Source organism: Balearica regulorum, chromosome 3, assembly GCF_011004875.1.
Source record: "Balearica regulorum gibbericeps isolate bBalReg1 chromosome 3, bBalReg1.pri, whole genome shotgun sequence".
In the NCBI taxonomy this organism is placed as follows: domain Eukaryota; kingdom Metazoa; phylum Chordata; class Aves; order Gruiformes; family Gruidae; genus Balearica; species Balearica regulorum.
In genome coordinates, this window is record NC_046186.1 from 82542763 (window position 1) to 82561201 (window position 18439).

An 18439-nucleotide genomic window follows, 5' to 3' on the forward strand; every position below is an offset into this window, starting at 1 on the left:
TCTCTGATGTGAAGTACTTTGAGCACATTTTTCTGTAAGCTGATGATTTTTGATTGGATGTGTTGTCCCCGTTGCCCGTGCTTACCTACCTTAAGTAAAGTGACTCAAGTTAAATGATTAAAAGGAAATCTGTATAATGCTTGATTGCGTCCAGATACGGAATCTTGGCTTATGCAGAATGGAGGACTATCAGAAGGTCATATGTGCGTGTTACGTGTATATAATGTATCATGAATATAGATGAGGAAATACAACCTACTGTAGATTTTATATATCCTTTAATACAACCTTCGCATGATTATTTGGTTTCATTTGTGTGAATCTTACCGTCAGGAGCTTCGTTCACGAGAAGAGGAGTTGACAAGAGCAGCTCTTCAACAAAAGTCTCAAGAAGAATTACTTAAGCGCCGCGAGCAACAGTTAGCAGAACGTGAGATTGATGTACTGGAGCGTGAGCTGAATATCATGATATTCCAGTTAAATCAAGAGAAACCCAATGTGAAGAAGAGGAAGGGCAAATTTAAAAGAAGCCGGTTAAAACTTAAAGACGGGCACAGAATTAGTTTGCCTTCAGGTTTGCAATTTTTATAAAGTTCACAACGTGTTACAATTAAATATGCAGGCTTCAGTTCCATGGTTAATGGATTAATGTTTTCAGCAGTGGCTACTATTTTAATTCCTTGCCAGGTCCTCCTACCTTAATAGTGCAAAAGGATATGGTAAGAATTGTGTCACCTTCCCGCCCCCCTCACCCCCACTCCCCCACAAGAAAGCATATCATATTGTGGAGTACTCCTCCTTTCAGCTGGAAGAATCTTTCATCTGATTCAGCTAGAAGTCCATTGTATCTGGAGGGAAAGGTTACTAGCATGGGATGATGATTTAAGACTGGCTCGAAGTTCAAATTTTTGCTATCGTTCTTTTTGTGCAGATAAAAAAGTACTTTTTTTTATCACATCCCAGAACTTTCTAACATGATCAAATATTAGTGCTGTTGCCCTAAACTTGCATATACATAGTTGAAGAGCAGCACTTCATAATGGCTAGAGGTATAGGTGTGGTAGTTCCCAACTGCATGCTTATTGCAGTCACAAAATACGTCACAGCAGTTACAATCTTTGGTGCCTTACTTCTTGCAAGAAAACACTGTAATAGCAACAGAAGATATTATTTCAGAGTGCTAATATGATATTATTTGAATGTTAGAGCATTTAACCCCACCCATGAACGCATTAAAATGCCCTCATTGCAAAGGAGATGTGTTTGTAGATAGTTGGGATTTTTTTAGTATCGCAGCTGGTTTAGTGGTGCCTTTGTAATATTGCCACGAGATGGCACTACAGAAACTCAAGGTTATGCCAGTGACTGGAAAACCTTCAGTAGGGGTCCAGCATCCTGGTGTTGATAGGCTTCCTCCCAGTGCCTTCCAGGTCAAGTCTATCAATTTATTACTTAATGTAGCAAGAACTTAATGCCATGCTAATACAAGTCTAACCAAATCGTAGCTGTGTGGTACTTAGAAAGAGACAAAAAGGATGGTAATATTTAGAGTACTGTTTCAGCTGTAGTGAACTAAGCTCATTTTTCCTTACTTTAATAATAACAACAGTAAATGAAACAAAAACACACTACAGCCTCCCAGACAAGCATGTTAGATTGGTTTATGCTGGATCACAAGCTTAAACTAAATATTTGATCCTTTGTTACCAATTCTGCTCATATTTAACTTGAAAAAGTGATAAACAGTTTTATTCAGAATACCACTTTAGCTCTTTGTTGTCAAGAATCATCCAGATGAATTTGTCCTTGAGACAGTTCTGTTTTAAGAATGGCATCTAATCTAATTGCACTGATGATGGGGATTAGAGGAGCATATCATCGATTTTTTTTTTTCATAAAATTTTTCCTATTTACCAATACTTGTTGCTGTGGTTTTTTTGGCTTCATTGCTATAAATACTTGTCACTCTGTACTTTGGTATCTTGTTTTTGACATGTTGATAGATGTAACTTCTTTGTTAATGCTACTTTTTATGTTGTATGTAAATTACATGTTTAAAAAAAAGGCAAATCTGATTGCTACAAATATTGATTGATTTGAGAAGAAATATTGTGAATTTTTTTTCCCCCCTCTGTGATAAACAAGAAGATTGAATAACAGTTTGATGTGGATATGTTTCAGTTTGAGTCCACTTGAGCACACCTGCTTTTGTTGATATTACTGCAAACCTATCATACAGTATCTGTGAAGGGGTGAAATCCTGCCTGTTTGACTCAATATCTAAATTGTTACATTAAGAGTGAGTTTGTCAGTGTTTTTAATGTGAACATCTCTTACACTGTCAAGTCTAATTACATAGCTTTAATTGTTTGAAGAAGTACAGCAGTATAATCTCCTGAAGAGGTTTTTATTTAGAACATTAAAACTGAATTGTTTTACTCTTGTACAGATTTCCAGCACAAAATAACAGTACAGGCATCCCCCAATCTGGATAAGAGGAGGAGTTTAAACAGTAACAGTTCTAGCCCATCAAGTAGCCCCACAATAATTCCTCGTCTTCGAGCTATACAATGTAAGTCTCCACCATTTCTCTTTGTTTCTACTGACCAAATGAACTGTTTGTTCCATATACTACTGGTAGTAGTGTCAGATTCCAGGCAGACTTCTGTCTGATTTCCAGGTCCCTTAACTTGTTCTAACATTTGCAACTTGTTCTTTGATGGGAGGGATAATCTTGCTAAAATGCTAACTAATTTTCAGTAATTCAAAATGATTGTGAATGCTTTAAATTGTACCTTTAGCCAATAACTTCAGGAACTCATTTGTATACTGACTGGGATAAAACAATGAAGAATCAAAATCTATACTGGCAAAAAGGCAAAGCACACATGTAGAACCCACGTAAGATGGAAAACCAAGTTTTTGGTAGGTATTGGAGCTGATAAAGGAAAACAGTTATGGACTATCAAAAAAAAAATAAAATTTCAAAGAATAAGGGAGTCATGTAAGACAGGCAGGCCAAAGAATCAGCCAGCAACCCAGCTTGCTTATGTCAAAAGAGAAGCAAGCTTTAAGCAAATACAAAGCCAAAAGAATATAAAGAAGAAAGCTTGCTTTAGGTTTTTTTTTAAAACAAGAGAAAGAAACAAAAATAAAATTATGGGTATGCTTGTCGGCCTACATTATTCCACGTATACTGATGACAGAGGGGAAGGTATGTTCATGCCCATGTAGTGGAGGTACCATGAATGTGGAAGAAAACATCATACTGTTACAGTGAAACCCGCATTTATATTTGGGAATGATATATGTAGAGATAGAAAACAGTTCCTACAGGATTCACTGCTTTCATTTTTACTGTCTGATCTATTGTGCAAAGTAGGTTGTCTAGTTATCCATATACAGTGTGGAATGCCTTAAGCTTTTCTCTGTATACAAAATCAGTGGAACCTGTTCCAGCTGATTGCTTTTGGATGGTGACTATCTTCTCTTGCAAGAGTAGTCACCTCTGAAGGAAATTACTTCAGAATCTAACTTTAAGATGTAAATAAGGAGGAGGGGAAATCAAAATGCATGGGGATTTTTTCCTGTTCTGCAGCTAATTTAAAGATTTTTTTTTTTTTAACCAGTCTGAAACTTTGTTTAAAGGTTGGATAGAAACCATATCTCTGATCTCCTTTGGAATACCTCTGTCTTATGAGATCCTTTTCATTATTAATGTCTAAAGGAGAAGTGGTGTCTTTTCTGGCAGTAACTTTATTATTTGTTTGAACTGTAACTGATACAGTTCCCTGGGCGAAGACCTTTGCTACCCATATGTCGTGGATAAAGGAGAGAGGTGAACAAACCCTGTCTTGCTTTTCTTAATGAAAATTTGAGATGGAAGGAAAATTATGTAAAGTCTTTTTCAGAAGTTAGCTGACACAGTATCTGTGTTGATAATGGTTTCCCAACCTCAAACTGTGTGGTGAGGTTTTTTTGTTGGTTGGTTTTTTACTGCAGAAAGGTAAGAAACGTTTTTCTTAGTAAAATATTATAATTACATATAAACAAAACTGTCTCGTTTCATCTTTGATTCTGCTTGCTCTGTATGGAAATGCTTGGAAATGAAGCAAGCGTCCAATATTGGCATGGTTCTGAAAACTTGAGGTGTTTTTTTTTTTAAATGCATAGTCTTATGTGAGCTATAGCAGTGCCCCTTCTTGCATGTGTGCTACGTGCCACTGGAGATTTTTCTTTCTTTTTTGTTTGAGCATGTATTTGTAGGACTAGAACATACAGGACAACATAAAGGCTTTAAAAGTAGTACACTTCTGTTTCTGAGTTTGGATCCTTAGGCTTTTTTTTTAACTTAAAAGCTTATCAGATCTCTCAGGAGTATCTAGCTGAAACAATTTAGCTTCCACACCCATCTACACCTGTGCAAAATAAATTCTCTTTCCCACAATAATGTTTTATCTTGATTTAACTTCAAAGTGTCTTTGTTTCAAGAAGACTTGCTCAAATACAGGTGATTTGAACAGGCATATCTAACAGCTGGTTACTTGATTGCTTCACTTTGTTGTGAGCGAGTCTAGCTTCCAAATCTGAAAGTTTTTTTTAAGTAAAAATCTAGTTAATTGTAAGTCTTGTTATTAAAACAAGTTCAGCTGATTTTGAAAGATGTTTTAAAGGGAGGAGAAAAACAAGTAAGATATATATTCCTGGAATGTGGTTGAAAATGAGAGTGTACAGAAGGCAAGTAGAGTGCCATGCTACAGGGGAAGCTGTGCTGGCGAGAAGTTGTGTGGTGAGGCAGGAGGAGAGCACTGTGCAGTGCAGGAGCGGCATAACCATGGGCATGTAAATGCCACCTCATTTATCATGCTGTTATAACTGGCTAAGTTGTTTTTCTCTCGGGTCTCTCCATCATAGCTGTCAGCATGCTACATTCATAGCAAGTTACTTTTCCAGTTAGTCACTCGTATATGAAAATCTACTTGCCTGGATCTGGCCCTAGAAAGAGGATCCTCTAAACCCTACAGTAGAAACCTGCTCTCAAGAACTGCTTAGCGCCTTTATAGATGTGGACTTTATGACCCAAAGATAAAAATATAAGGGAAACAGTTCTGTTTCTGAAATCAACTTGACTAAGATCTCTACTACATTCTCTTAATTTTTCCTCAGTGATTCCCAAAACAGATACACACACAACTAATGGCCGAAGAAACAGTGTATATGTGTACCAGCAAGATGTAGATATCACAAGTGAATATGAACTTCCCAGTGGGGTTATGAAAAAAGGCAAGATTTTATTATGTTTCAAAGGTGCTGGTTCTGTTTAATTTAACAGTTGAGACAGTGACAGACTAAGCATTTAATGAAGGTTAGACACTTTAAAAGTATTATTTGTTTTGGTGTAGTGAGAAAGAAAATGTTAATCGTTGTCACAATTGGAATATTCTGTTCCATTTTATAACAGTTGTTGCACAGCATCTATTTTCTTCATTTGAATTTAAGTGCTCAGTCTAACTCACTTGTCTGAATTACCTAAATATAAGGTTCTCAGTTAAAGGAAACATGGAAAATACGATTGTTTCGCTGCTTTATCTTTAATTTGGGCCTCTTGTCAGCTCATAAATGATTTGTCTTGCTTGCTCATCTCTTTCGATCAGTGCAGTTCATGTGGTGGTTTTTGTAAAAGAAAAAAAAAGTCTATTTTTGTCTTCTTGCGTTACTGTGTCAAAATGGTTTTGCAGTGGAGAAAATACTCTGTTCTGTCAAAATATTTTGGGTTTAGAAATGGTACTTATGTTTGGGTTTTTTGTTTGTGTTTTTAAATCAAATCTCTAGTAACTTCAGATGAAAGCAACAGAACTTGGGGAAGAAGCACAACTTATCACCAAGAAGAGTTTGAAGATGTGAAGAGGAGTTTTAAAAAGAGAGGTTGTACATGGGGACCAAGTTCAGTTCAAACAAAGGATCGTGCAGATTGTAAGGACAAGTATGTCTACTACATTTTGTTTGTTTGATAGTACTAAGCATTCTTGGTAACTGAATCACTAACATAGGTAGTGAGTGAGAGAAGTTCTGCAGTCTCTAGTTACAGCTAAAACTCAGTCCTACCTTTTCATTAATTTAGGAATTACATTAATAATGAGTAGCTCCTCCACATAGACTTGAGGATAAAATGTTTACTTACCTTAAAGTTTTAGTGACTCTTATCTATTACCCTTTATCTTTGGTTTTTGAGACTTGGAACATACTGGGATGCTGAGCTACTAATGCTTTCATGGCCTGTCAGTCTTTCTTCCCCTTCCTCAGACTGACTTGAGGAACTGCAGGCATGGTCCCCAGTGGCCACTTCCAGTATGATTAAATAAGACTGACCGACGTTGCATACATGAAGTAAAATTCACACCAGCAGCATCATTGACACTGACAAACACAAGGTGAAAAGGTTCTGAAAAATCAGTTGGACACCATCACTTTTGGGTTATTTTCTGTAATTACTCAAAACTGGAGACTATCAGTTTTTCTGAAAGAAGAGATACTTTCCCTTATATTCTAGTATATATACTTATTTATAATGCCTTTTTTTTTCTTGTTAAAGACATTGATTCATTTACCTGTGGCAGTAGTTGCTTCCAGACCATCTGTTGAAACTGGCTTTATGATATTCTTGTTTGTTTTAAAGTCGTTTTGTTAATAAATTTCCAATTTCTTTGACACAGTCCAAGTTTTCAACAACTTTTGTTCTTCAGTAGCTAGGCAAGGCCTATTTTTCATTGGCTTTCTTTTTAGACCTGAAACTTTCACCTTATAAGGAATAGCTGATGTGAGGCATTTATCAATTTATAATCATATGACACTGTGGTATTATATAGAATTTTTTTACCTTTGTAAAGGTTTACTGTTTTCAAGTTACGTACTACATGCTTATAGTTTAAAAAGAAAGATGTTTTAGCAACTTTCTGTCAAAGTGTATATAAGCATGGTATCTTCTGTAATACCAAAATAACTATTGTTATTTCAGAATAAGACCCCTTTCAGATGGCAGCAACCCTTGGTCAACCCTTTTAATGAAGAATCAGAAGGGTGTTCCCTTAGCTTCACTATTTGTGGACCAAGGTAAGAGCTATTTTTGAAGAATTGAAAGTTGCCATATAATGGCATTAAGTGTACCTCCAGTGTTATTAATTGTATTGCTTGAATTCTTCAAGGATTATGCAGATTATTAGAAGAGTAGTCATGCTACAAATAATTTTCCTGTGCAAAAAATCTGTCTATAAAAAATGCAAGTGTTAACATCTTTACATTTCCAGCATCAGCAGCTAAGAAATATATGTGGCATTGTGACCAGTATCGCATAGAGTATTTTTCCACCCCATTTTTGAGTTGCTCGCTGATCTGTATATGAGGTGTGCAGTCACCACTTTCTAGCTTCTTTTAAAAAGAAATATATAAATCAGTAATTGTCTTGACATTTAAATGCTCATTAATGACTTTTATTGTTAGTGGGCTCTGCGTAGTTGTTTAAAAAAAAGCATAGTTGAAATTGTAGCAAAATGGCACTTCTGCTATGTTAAAGACTATCAAGGGAACATAAAGATGTTTAGGCTTAGGATATGTTTCTGAATCTTACAATGTGAGTCTCTGAGCTTCTGACTGCATCTAAAAGGGGCATACAGTATACCTCCAGATTAATATTTGTGCAAGTGAAAGGAAATAATGCAATTATTTCTGTTATGCAATAGCAAAATAGCTGAATTGCAATCTCAGAGTATACTGTCATGTTTTATAGGTGTCTGTACTGATAAGAAACATCTCCCTGAAGGTTTGGACGGTAAAAGACCAAAGCCAATTAAGTTGCCAAATCAGGCCTATATTAATCTACCTCTTTGGAAAGATGATCAGGGAGAGAATACAGTAGAACATGAGAGCTTTGAAGAAGGAACCTCTGCTAGTTCTACAAATAGTACTCCTCAAATGACACCTACAAACAGTCTGAGCAGGACGCTGCAGAAAAAGAAGACTGATTCAGTGCTGTATGGTTGTGCTGTCCTCCTTGCATCTGTTGCCCTGGGCTTAGATATCAGAGCGCTGAACAAATTGCAGGGTCCGGATGAACTCTTGCCTAAAGATGAGAAGAAGAAGCGTGATGGAATATTTCAGCGGGCTTCAAAATTTCGCAGGAGTGCTAGCCCTACAAGACTGCAGTCCAAGAAAGAGGAAACAAGTATTCCATCCCTAAACCCAGCTGCAAATACTGTGAATCTTCTCTCTATGCCCTCCATTTCCACAAAATGCCTACTTCAGTCTGACAGTGAAGATGCGTTTGTAAGCACTGTGCTTGGTGATGGTGGTCCATGTAGTTCCACTGATGACTTTTCATCTGAAACTTCTGAAAGTAAGAGAGAACAGAGGATACAGCTGGCTCCTAACACGGTTTCTACACGATTAAAAAATCAACCTTTTAATCTTTGTCTGCAACAAGAATCTCAAAATGTGCCAAATCATTCCTCGACAAAGTTAAGTGTGTTGGGTCACAGACGAACCTTATCAGATGGGAACAATTTTCAAACCACAGGTGGGTGATTAAGAACTTAAAATGTAAGGGATTTTTATGTAGGGCAGCAGAAAATGTAGGGAAACTAACCTTTCACTAAAGAGATGTTAAGGTTTTTGTTACACTTTTATGTGTTAAATGAGTCACCATAACTGTATGTGGGCAAGCCCTGTATCTCTGAACCCTGAATAAACTACCTACGCTTGGAGTAGTATCTTGTCAGGAGTGTGGGTATGGAGATTTGAGGGGAAGAGATGGTTCATTTTAAGGCGATAGCTATTTTTCTTGGGTATTGCAAAAATAGGTTTCCCTGGTCTTTTCATGTCAGTGAGAACCTGCTTTTTGTGAAATGTACCATATTAACATTATGGCTGAAATAAATGGAGACTGTCAGGTGCATCCATTATGTAGTTGCGAACTTCCTGAGACTGAGGATACACTTGTTTAATATAGTTTCACAGTCCACATAGGTAAGTGATGGAGCATCATTTTAGTACTGCACATTTATTAACTTCAAGAAAAACAAGTCTGACTTCTAGGTCAAGCAAGCAAATCAAAACTTATGTCACATGTTCCACAAATCCTTAAGTTATGCTGTTGATAATTTAAGATGAAAAAAAGTCTTTAAATCTGGTTTCCATGGATAGGTTCATGATTAATGAGTTTTTGAAAAGAAGTACTGATGTTCTATGGTGGCTTAAATGTAATATTCTTCATGGTACACTATGCATATGTAATTACTCATAATAACTGGACAAATTTCTAGGGCTTTATTCCAATATTAATTTTCATCCAGTTATTAGGTGGCTAATGTGTATCTGTGTTCTCTGTATCTGTTTTGTAGCAATAGAAAAATAAATTGTTACGGCCTCTAGCAGAGAGTATAGATGCAAAAATGTTATTTGAGCGCTGCTGGTCCTCTCTTAGGACATTCCCCACAAAAGTACAAGCCTCTTAATTTTTCTGGTGGAAAAAAAAACAGTAGGTTTATGGCAACCCAATTTTACAAATGGCAAAGAAATCAAGAAGTCATATGGTTAAAATAGTCTTTTTTTTCTTTTTTTTTTTTTTGGCCTTTCCTTTCTTCTAGCTAATGGATTTGCTTCAACCAGTGATGTCTCCACATTACCAGTTCTGTCAGTTACTGGAACTCTGCGCTCTCCATCTGTTCAACAAGCAAGCAACCACAGGGGTGTTTCAACTGAAAAGCAAAGCGTTGTCAATATTATATCAAGGCCTCGACCTTCTTCTCTAAGAAGTAAAATTGATGCATGGCAGATTATTCCACGTATAACTAAACCAAACTCTAGAGACTCTGAATACTTAGAGGGCAATGTAGATCCAGATGTTAACTTCTTGCCAGATACAGAGGAAAGAACTAACTGCCACATGCCCACATTACTTGATATTGATGTGGAAGGTCAAAACAGAGACTGTACTGTACCTTTATGTAGAATGAAGAGCAAAACTTGTCGGCCATCTATATATGAACTGGAGAGAGAGTTCCTGTCATGAGTGCCTTTCATTTTAAAAATGTTTGCTTTTTAAAGGGGAACAAATATAAAATTCTTGTCCATCTAATGCTTTGTGCTGCTGTTTTCTGATGTACTGTGACAAATAGTACCAAAATTATTAAAATAGGCAGCTAATTAAGGAAGAGTAGTAGGTGCCTTTTTCAAATGTTCCTTGGAATCCCAGCTAGTAACTCTAAAAGACAATGCTGCAAAATAGTATTCTCGGTGAACTTTATAAGCAGATTTTGAATGACTAAAATAACATGCCCACTTCCCTCTGCAGTGTCACAGAAATTTTCTTTAGGTTTGAGGGGGTTTGCTAGAAATCTAACTTTTGCACATTGAAAACATGAATGACATACATTAAGGTTGTGTTCTGTCAAGGAGAGTTCTGCCTAAGAAGTGGTTGTCTGCAGCTTGTCTCTGTGGCAAGTAGGCAGGGGGGCAGGGGATTTAAGGTGCTGGTGCAGGAGGCTCTGTTCGCTCCTCATTAAGTAGCTGGTTAATTTTTGGCATTTGATACTGAAATTAGTGAAGGACCAGCAGCTGAATTTGCAGTCCTTGCCCTTGGTTTTTGTGACAACATTCAACTGTGTGTATTAGTTTCTCCAGAAAGTTACACTGCTTGTATAAACACTTAGGTTTCAGCCACCATATCAATTTGAGAGAGTAAACTTTAGTACTGCGATTGGATTAAAGGTATTTGACATACTTTATAATGTGAAGCAACATTCCTTGTAGGTAAGGATACACTGGAACGTAAATATTTGTACTCTTTTAACCTTTTGAAGACTACAGTGTTTGCACTGAGAACAATATTCTTGGTTTGAGATTGTTTTCTTTGTGGTGGAAGGGTTTGCCCCCCTTTTTGTTTTTTAAACTCTGCTGCACCTTGTATTGAGGAAAAATGATAAGATTTTAAGGATGATTTGGTTTGGTTTGAAGTGAGCCAATGGTGCATTTTACTACACTCAAATTTTAAACCTGCCATAATTTAATATTAAATCTTTCTGTATAATCTGTGCAGCTTTTCTTCCTAAAGTTACTACTGAGTGCCCAGCTATGCATACTTAGGAATTAGAGGACAGAAACAGATAGGCTTGACTGGTTTTCAGTGATAGAAAGACTCCAGAAAATTCCAAGTAGTTAGTTGTGGGCGGAGGAACATTTAACCTTGATAACACTGATAGTTTAATTTTTTACAGCATCACTAAGTGATTAAATAAAACCAAACGTACAGTATACTTTCCCTGATGAAAGCATTTCTAGAACTAAAGGAACATCCCTCATATTCCAGTACTTGAAATCCTAATTTTGCATATCATTTGACATTTAAATAGTCTTAATAAATAAAATTAGATGATGTTAGAGTAAAACTGCGATGTTCCCATCAGAACTCTTTTGTTGAGACCTTTGTTTTAAATGTTTTCTTCTCTTTTGCTCTGGGGTCTGGGACTTCAGTTGTTAAATAGAATACACAATTGCTTAAAGCTTCAAAACCAAGGGATTAAAAAAGAAAGTTTCTGTTCTAAGACTGGTATGCAGTACCGTGGCTATCTTGAGGATGACAGATAATAATTACACATGCAAAATCACAAAGTCTTCATCACAGAGCAAAACACAGAAAATGCAACTTCCCAGCTCTCAAACTGAGAATAGAAAAGGATTTCCTTAAAGTATTAGTTTACCAAAAGTAAAAACAAAACCACTAGTTGTCTGTAAAACTGAATGCCTGCATAGCAGATTACTAAGTTATTACATTTTGTTCAAACCTGTTTCTATTTCAGTATTCTTAGTTTTGTCAACGTGATTCAAGTTGCATACTGTTGTTTGTTTTTTCTTTACACTTTAATTTCATCAGAACGCTTTAATAGATGAAGTCTGTTCCTGTTTTAATACAAAATGTTTTCAGAAAAGAAAGTCAATCAGGTAATGCACATGGATCAAATTTTAAATATAGCTTGATAGCAGATTTATCTTCAAGGCTTAATTAGAATTTTTGAGAATTATGTATATTTCAACTCTTTCTTGATCAATTATTCCTATGTAATACTGAGAGAAAAGGAGTTGATTGTATTACTTGTTTCTGAAGAAAGTATCTCTGACTTTCTACAGGAAAATCTCAGGTGCTGAAGTATTTTGACTTGTAAACTTCTGTTCTGTACTTTTGAGGTTTATATAATTTTAAATGTTGAATTTTGCACCCTATGTTTTGTAACCAATAGTATCAGCATAAAAAGCCCTTTGTAAGCTATATTGTTTTCACCTATCAGTGGTTTATCTCTCCTGTAATTAAACAAAGATTTCTATTCCTGCTCAGTGAATAATTTCCCATAAGAGTGGGACATATCATATGTGACCAGCCTGATGCGTTGTAACTAATGTAGGAGTTTGTATTCCACCTGTTATTCTGAGATAGTTAAGGTAAGCCATCTCAAATATTTCTCTTAATGTGATGCAGGGGGTTTTTTAAGCTATAGTCTATAGTGCTTTATCATTGTTTTAATAGTTGAAAATTATAGGCCAGTCTTCACTGAAATTAAAAAGAGAAAAAGAAAAAAAATATTACAGTCATGGTTTCACAGTCTGTATTTCACTTGTCACCAGAGAAACTTTCTATAAAGTTATGGTAGTCTGGTATGCATTAAGTGATCTGTCTTGGTTAAAAGTATATTTATTTCAATGTAGCTTAATAGCCTGACCAAATGATAAATTATGTTGATTGTTTTAGCACAAAACTGAAGGTGCTCACACTACAAAGATTAAGATAAACACTTGACATGCTGTTTTACAAAACCTGATGATTTAATGTTTTTATTTAAAAAAATAAATGTTTTGTAGCTACTGTATTGCAAAGTGACCTGAATTTTCTTGAGAAATACATTTTAATGCTTTCTTAATATGTACAAAGGAGTTCTCTGGTGAATAACCAGGAACTATAGACTATGGCCAGCTTGTTCTTGGAACATTAGAATGTAATTGTTACTTGAGGATTAATTATCCAGTAGAGTAACATGAACGTTCCTGTGATTTCTTGCAATTGATGTGGGCAGAAATGCATATGGTATAAGTTTGTTCTTTTTCATGTGACCATAATATGTCTTTTGATGGTTTTACAATGTGAGCTGGGTATCTTAGAGGAGGTAAAGCAGTGGCTATAAATAAATACTGCATCTGATTGAGCATCAAGACTACAGGTAAGGAATAACATATTTCTGTTGTGGGGTTTGAGGGGGAGGAGGGTTTGTTGGTTTGGGGGGGTTTGGTACTTTGGTTTTTTTTGTTTGGTTGGGGGTTTTTTTAGGCAAATGAAGCCAGTATTTTCCTTGTAATATTTTCTAACGACTTCTTTTGTGAACTCCCCTCTTTTCTTCCCCCATCATCCCTGGGCACATTAGCCCATCTTTCAGTAAGGAGAAGAGGAAGGATCCATTTGTACAGTGGCAACAGACAAGATACAGCAAAGTCTCCAGCAGTGCAGTGAAATTCAAAGCTGTAAGCCCAATCTTACAAAGACATGCCTGCATAGAGCTTTCAGTGAGGCTGGCTGGATAACAAATATTTACATGGCCTGTGAGCATCAGTATCGAGCCTGGATTAATAAGCCAAGCTGCACAGGTGGTTTATTTTATACAGAGTGTTATAATGGTAATATTAAGATCTGCATACAAATGTGTGTTAATGGAAAAGATCCCATTCTCACTAGCCACCTCCCTTTTTAAAATAACTAGTCAGATGACTACAGTGCATGTATTATGAGGAGCTGAGTCTGTTACCTAGTACATTTTTTAATGTAAGCTGAGGATGCTTAAGATTGCAGTATTAGGTATTCCAAATTAAGGCCAGAGTCCTTGCAAGTGTGTAATGGGTTTCTCCCTGAACATAAGTGAAAATGAGCAAACCAAATATGACTTAGTCATCTCATTACTGTTAGAAATCCAGTATCTTCAATGATCTAGTTAGTTTGATAAAATAGCTTTTTTAAGCAAAATAAACGTGTTTTGTTCTAATAGGCTGGAGAACAGATCCACAGAGCTGCACAAGTAGGATAGATTTACTTTTCTATTTCACAGAATCATTTAGGTTGGAGGAGACCTCTGGAGATGAAACCATCCAACCCCCTCTGCTAGAGCAGGTTGCCCAGGACCATGTCCAGTTGACTTTTGAGTATCTCCACAGATGGAGACTCCACAGCTTCTCTGAGCAATCTGTTCCAGAAGAGTCTGGCTCCCTCTTCATTCCCCCTTATCAGGTATTTATAAACAATAAGGTCCTCCTGGAGCCTTCTCCAGGCTGCACATTCTCAGCTCTCTCAGCCTTTCCACATATGAAAGATGCTCCAGTCCTTTAATTGTCTTCATGGCCCCGCACTGGGTTTGTTCTAGTAAGTCCATGTCTGTCTTGTACTGGGGAGCCCAGAACTGGATGCAGCACTCCAGATATGGCCTCACCAGTGCTGAGTAGTGGAGAAGGATCACCTCCCTTGACCTGCTGGCAACACTTCTACTGCAGAATACCATTGGCCTTTGTTGCTGTAAGGACACAGCGTTGGCTTATGTTCAGCTTCTTGACCACCAGGATCCTCAGGTCTCTTTCCACAAAGCTGCTTCCCAGGTGGTTGGAGCCCTGTGTGTACTGGTGCATGGGGTTGTTCCTCCCCAAATGCATTTCAACTTCGTAAGACGACTCTAAGCCCAATTTTCCAGCCTGTCCGGGTCTCTCTGAATGGCAGCACAACTATCTGGTGCATCAGCCACTCCTCGCAGTTTTATATCGTCTGCAAACTTGCTGAGGATACACCCTGTCCCAGCATCCAGGTCGTTAATGAGAATGTTAAACAGTATCAGCCCTAGTATCAACCCCTGGGGTACTCCACTGGTGACTTGGTGATGTTTAAGCAAGCTGTAGTTAATACCATCTCATATTTTATTCATGTCATGCAAAATATTTTTCCTAATTTTAGGTTATTGCTATCAATTACTTTCAAAGGTTTTTTCCCCGTTTCAAAAATAAAGGCATAATGACCATTCTCACATCTAGGCTTTAGTGAATTGCTTCCAGTAGTTGAGGTCTGGCATGAGGATGGCCAAGTTCAGCACTGCTTAATGTAACAGCTTGTATCTGTTCAAAATCTTTACAGTTTGCTTTAAAAAGCAGAGGCATCAATTCAGCCTGGGTGACCAAACTAGTCAAACTTCAGTCAGATGTCAAATTTGGTGTTACTCCTTTGAGTGATCATTAACATGGAGACTCATGCTCTGCAACACTGCTAAACAGACTTTTTCAAAACAGTTGCATTATATCTGAGAACAGCCTTCCCTCCCATCACACCAAAGTATGCAGTTACAGGGTCTGACAACTTGAATCTCTTGTGGCTGCTGAAGGCATTAATTGAATACTCTAGTCTCCAAAGGGGAGACGGAGAGGGCACAGCAATGAACTCCTCAGCAGAAAGCTGTTAACACTTCTCCAAAGAAAGGTGCCCACTGTAGCTGTGCCCACTGTAGCTGACGAGTTCTTAAGAGTTCTTCACATGCCAGAGAATCTACATAAGTGCTATGTTGTCCTTTCTCACTGCCAAGAGTTCAGATATACCTAGCTAAGATTTTTGATGTAGCAGGAGTCACTATGAATAGTCCAGTCATCTGAGGGCTTGCCAGTCGTTATGAAAGCAGGTGGGTGTCTACATATTTGGGGCCCAGGAGAAAACAGAAAGGAGTATTCATTCCCCTCACTGTTTTGCAAATCACTTGAATAATTCAAAAGTTTCTAAACTCCCTTTTATGGCAGACAGGACTAGGCAATATTTTACAAAGCCTTTTTACTCTCTGCTACCTTCCAGACTGAAAGTGATGTTTGTTCCTTGTGTTAGATGCTACTTATTCTGCCTGATAAACGTTATCATCGATCTGAGGGGTGCAAGATTTTTTTCCATGCCTGATGGAGAGGTAGTTGTGCTAAGAAACAGATGGATCAAACATCAGATGTATTTGCTAGTAGTCTAGGTAAGTCAAAAACATACTGTCCAGTGATTTAAGCTATTTTGAGTGCGTGGTTCCTGAGAAGAGAGTGCTGGATAATGTCTTGCAGGCTGTTACCAGGGGCAGGGTATTCACCCAAAGGGAATCCACTTCTGCTCCGGAAGTGACCTGCATATGGCCAGATACCTTCTAGACTTTTGTTAGGGAAATGAGTACGCATCTCCTTCAAATGCATGTGCTACCAGAAATGTTTAAGGCAGAAGTGGTAATAGTTCTACCAGCCACTATACTTCTCAGCAAAATACTTTTCTCACTGTAGAACCCCTGAAATTATCCACATTGGTGGCTCCGCTCTTGATAGCGGAAATTTTCATCACCAAGGCCCTGATTCCTTCTTGTTTGTGATGCAGCTGCTTGATGACTGGCTTTGGCGCTAGCACAGGAACACCCTCGTTTCCCCACAAGAAATACTTGTTAGATGTTTGTGGGCAAGGGAATAGACTTGTCTTATTTTTTTATTGTACCTTAGCTAATTTAGGCCCACTGTAAGCATATCATTTAGGTGCTTTTTCAGGCTTGTTTTTTTTAGCATGATTGCTTTTCTCTGGTTAAGCAAATTCTATTGGTTTATAGAACCAGACCATTGAGAAGAACACCTGTACTGTCCTTATCTGTAGCTAGAAGATGTAAAGAACAGATACTGTCTATGGCGATATCACATTAGATGACTGTGTAAGGCATATTAAGAGTGTTATAGCATGGCATCGTCATCTGTGATCACTTTAGCAAGTTTGGGGAACTCTATAGAATATATTCTTCTCTCAGGCCTGCAGAGCTGCCGTGGGGTACTGTTTCCACAGTTGCACTAAGCATTGCACAGTATATTTGGAAGAAAAGTGTGCCTGAGACTTTTTTTTTTATAAACACCTATTCTGAATCCCTTCCAGAAAGTCAGGGGCACTCTGTGTTTGCACATTATGTGCTTGTAGATACTAAGAGGAAAGAGTGATTCACTTGTAGCTGTAAACATACTCGCAGTGTATTTTTTTTTTTTTTCTCCCCTCTACCTTAACACCTTTTAACACTTTCAGGGTTTTGAAGGAAGAGGAATTGGCAATGGTCCCCCTTTCTAGCTGTATGTGAGCCAAATAGAGGGGTCTGGCTTATATGTGCCCCAACAGATATTGCTGAAGGTAGTTCTCTGATAAAAAGCACTGTGTGAATGTCTGTATAGTATGAATATATATATATAGTGAATGCCTTTCAAAAAAAGAGAATGACATCAGCTCTTGTGAGCAATGATTGTAGTGCTTGTTCTGAATTTTTTTGTTGTAACTGGTGATTTTTTCTGAATACCTGTGGAAGTCAGGATAGGATGAGGCTGGGTTACAGCTGAAAAGAAGCCTAAGTAAGAAACTTTTGTCTTGACTCTCTCCATTTTTATATAGTGCTATTTAAGTTTATCTTGCTGCTAGCAGTGGAAAAAGCCAGGAGATCCTCTAATCCACAAAAGCCTGCATTGTAAAATGAAATACAAATAGCAGTTCAGGACTGAGCATGAGAAACAATGAGATTGAGATACACATACTGCATATGGAAATCTATCAATATCTAAATTTTGTAATGCAAGCCAATTAGCTTTTTTCCTTGGAAAGGAACTCAAAGGATCAAAACTGGAAAGTATTGGTTCACCACGATGTAACAGATGACAACAGTTATACAGGAGACCAATAGTTGTTATAGCTTAGAGACCAGTTATTTATCACCTTTTCCATTTGTAGTTACAATATGGTTGAACCTTGATTTCATATTGTGGATGATGTCAAAAGATGTCCTGCAGATTTCTTCTGATACTGCTCAGGGTGTGTGCACCAGTGTAGTTGCTATAGACAGAGGCAGGAAAATGAGTTCTCCTCTTGTCCTCTGCTGTAGTGGACATAGGCAAAGCATCACTCTTAGCTCAGTTCTTTCTCACAAGTGCAGCTGTGCTTCCTGGGTCTCTTTGTTCACCTCTCTCTGAAGTCTGTTTCTGGAACTATACCCAGGGACACTTGGTTCAGGACTTCTTAGGATGGATTGATCCCATAGATCAATCAGGTTTCATCAAACAGCTGTTTCTGTGGTAGGATGCACTACTAAGATGCTTTCTCATTTCCTCTTTAACAGTGATTCCCTATTGTAAAAACACCTCAGTGTGCAGCAAGTCTCCTGTGTTTACAGAGGTGTGTAAGCATCAGGAAGAAAAAAAAAATAACTGTTGTGTTCTACTGCTCTTCACCAGTTCTCATAACAGCAATTCAGTGGCTGGTGCAATGAAGTGCTGTTTTCCAATATTAGATGTGCTGGTGGGCTCAGAAAGGAGGTTTAAGGTAATTGTTTGTTCTGAGGAAAGCTGG

At 37.5% G+C, this 18439-nt stretch overlaps 1 protein-coding gene across 2 annotated transcripts in view; it reads left to right on the plus strand.

The window, feature by feature from the left end:
* MAP3K21 (mitogen-activated protein kinase kinase kinase 21) overlaps window positions 1-10124 on the plus strand; it is a 40441-nt gene extending 30317 nt beyond the window's left edge. The window contains exons 5-11 of one of the 2 annotated variants that reach the window (XM_075748688.1): window positions 334-574; window positions 2450-2572; window positions 5167-5283; window positions 5833-5983; window positions 7016-7110; window positions 7784-8569; window positions 9639-10124. In XM_075748688.1, coding sequence (XP_075604803.1) covers window positions 334-574; window positions 2450-2572; window positions 5167-5283; window positions 5833-5983; window positions 7016-7110; window positions 7784-8569; window positions 9639-10063 — 1938 coding nt within the window. In that variant the 3' untranslated portion in view covers window positions 10064-10124. The remainder of the gene's footprint in view (window positions 1-333; window positions 575-2449; window positions 2573-5166; window positions 5284-5832; window positions 5984-7015; window positions 7111-7783; window positions 8570-9638) is intronic. The other variant, XM_075748689.1, reaches the window with a different exon arrangement.
* The last annotated feature ends 8315 nt before the right edge of the window (window positions 10125-18439 follow it).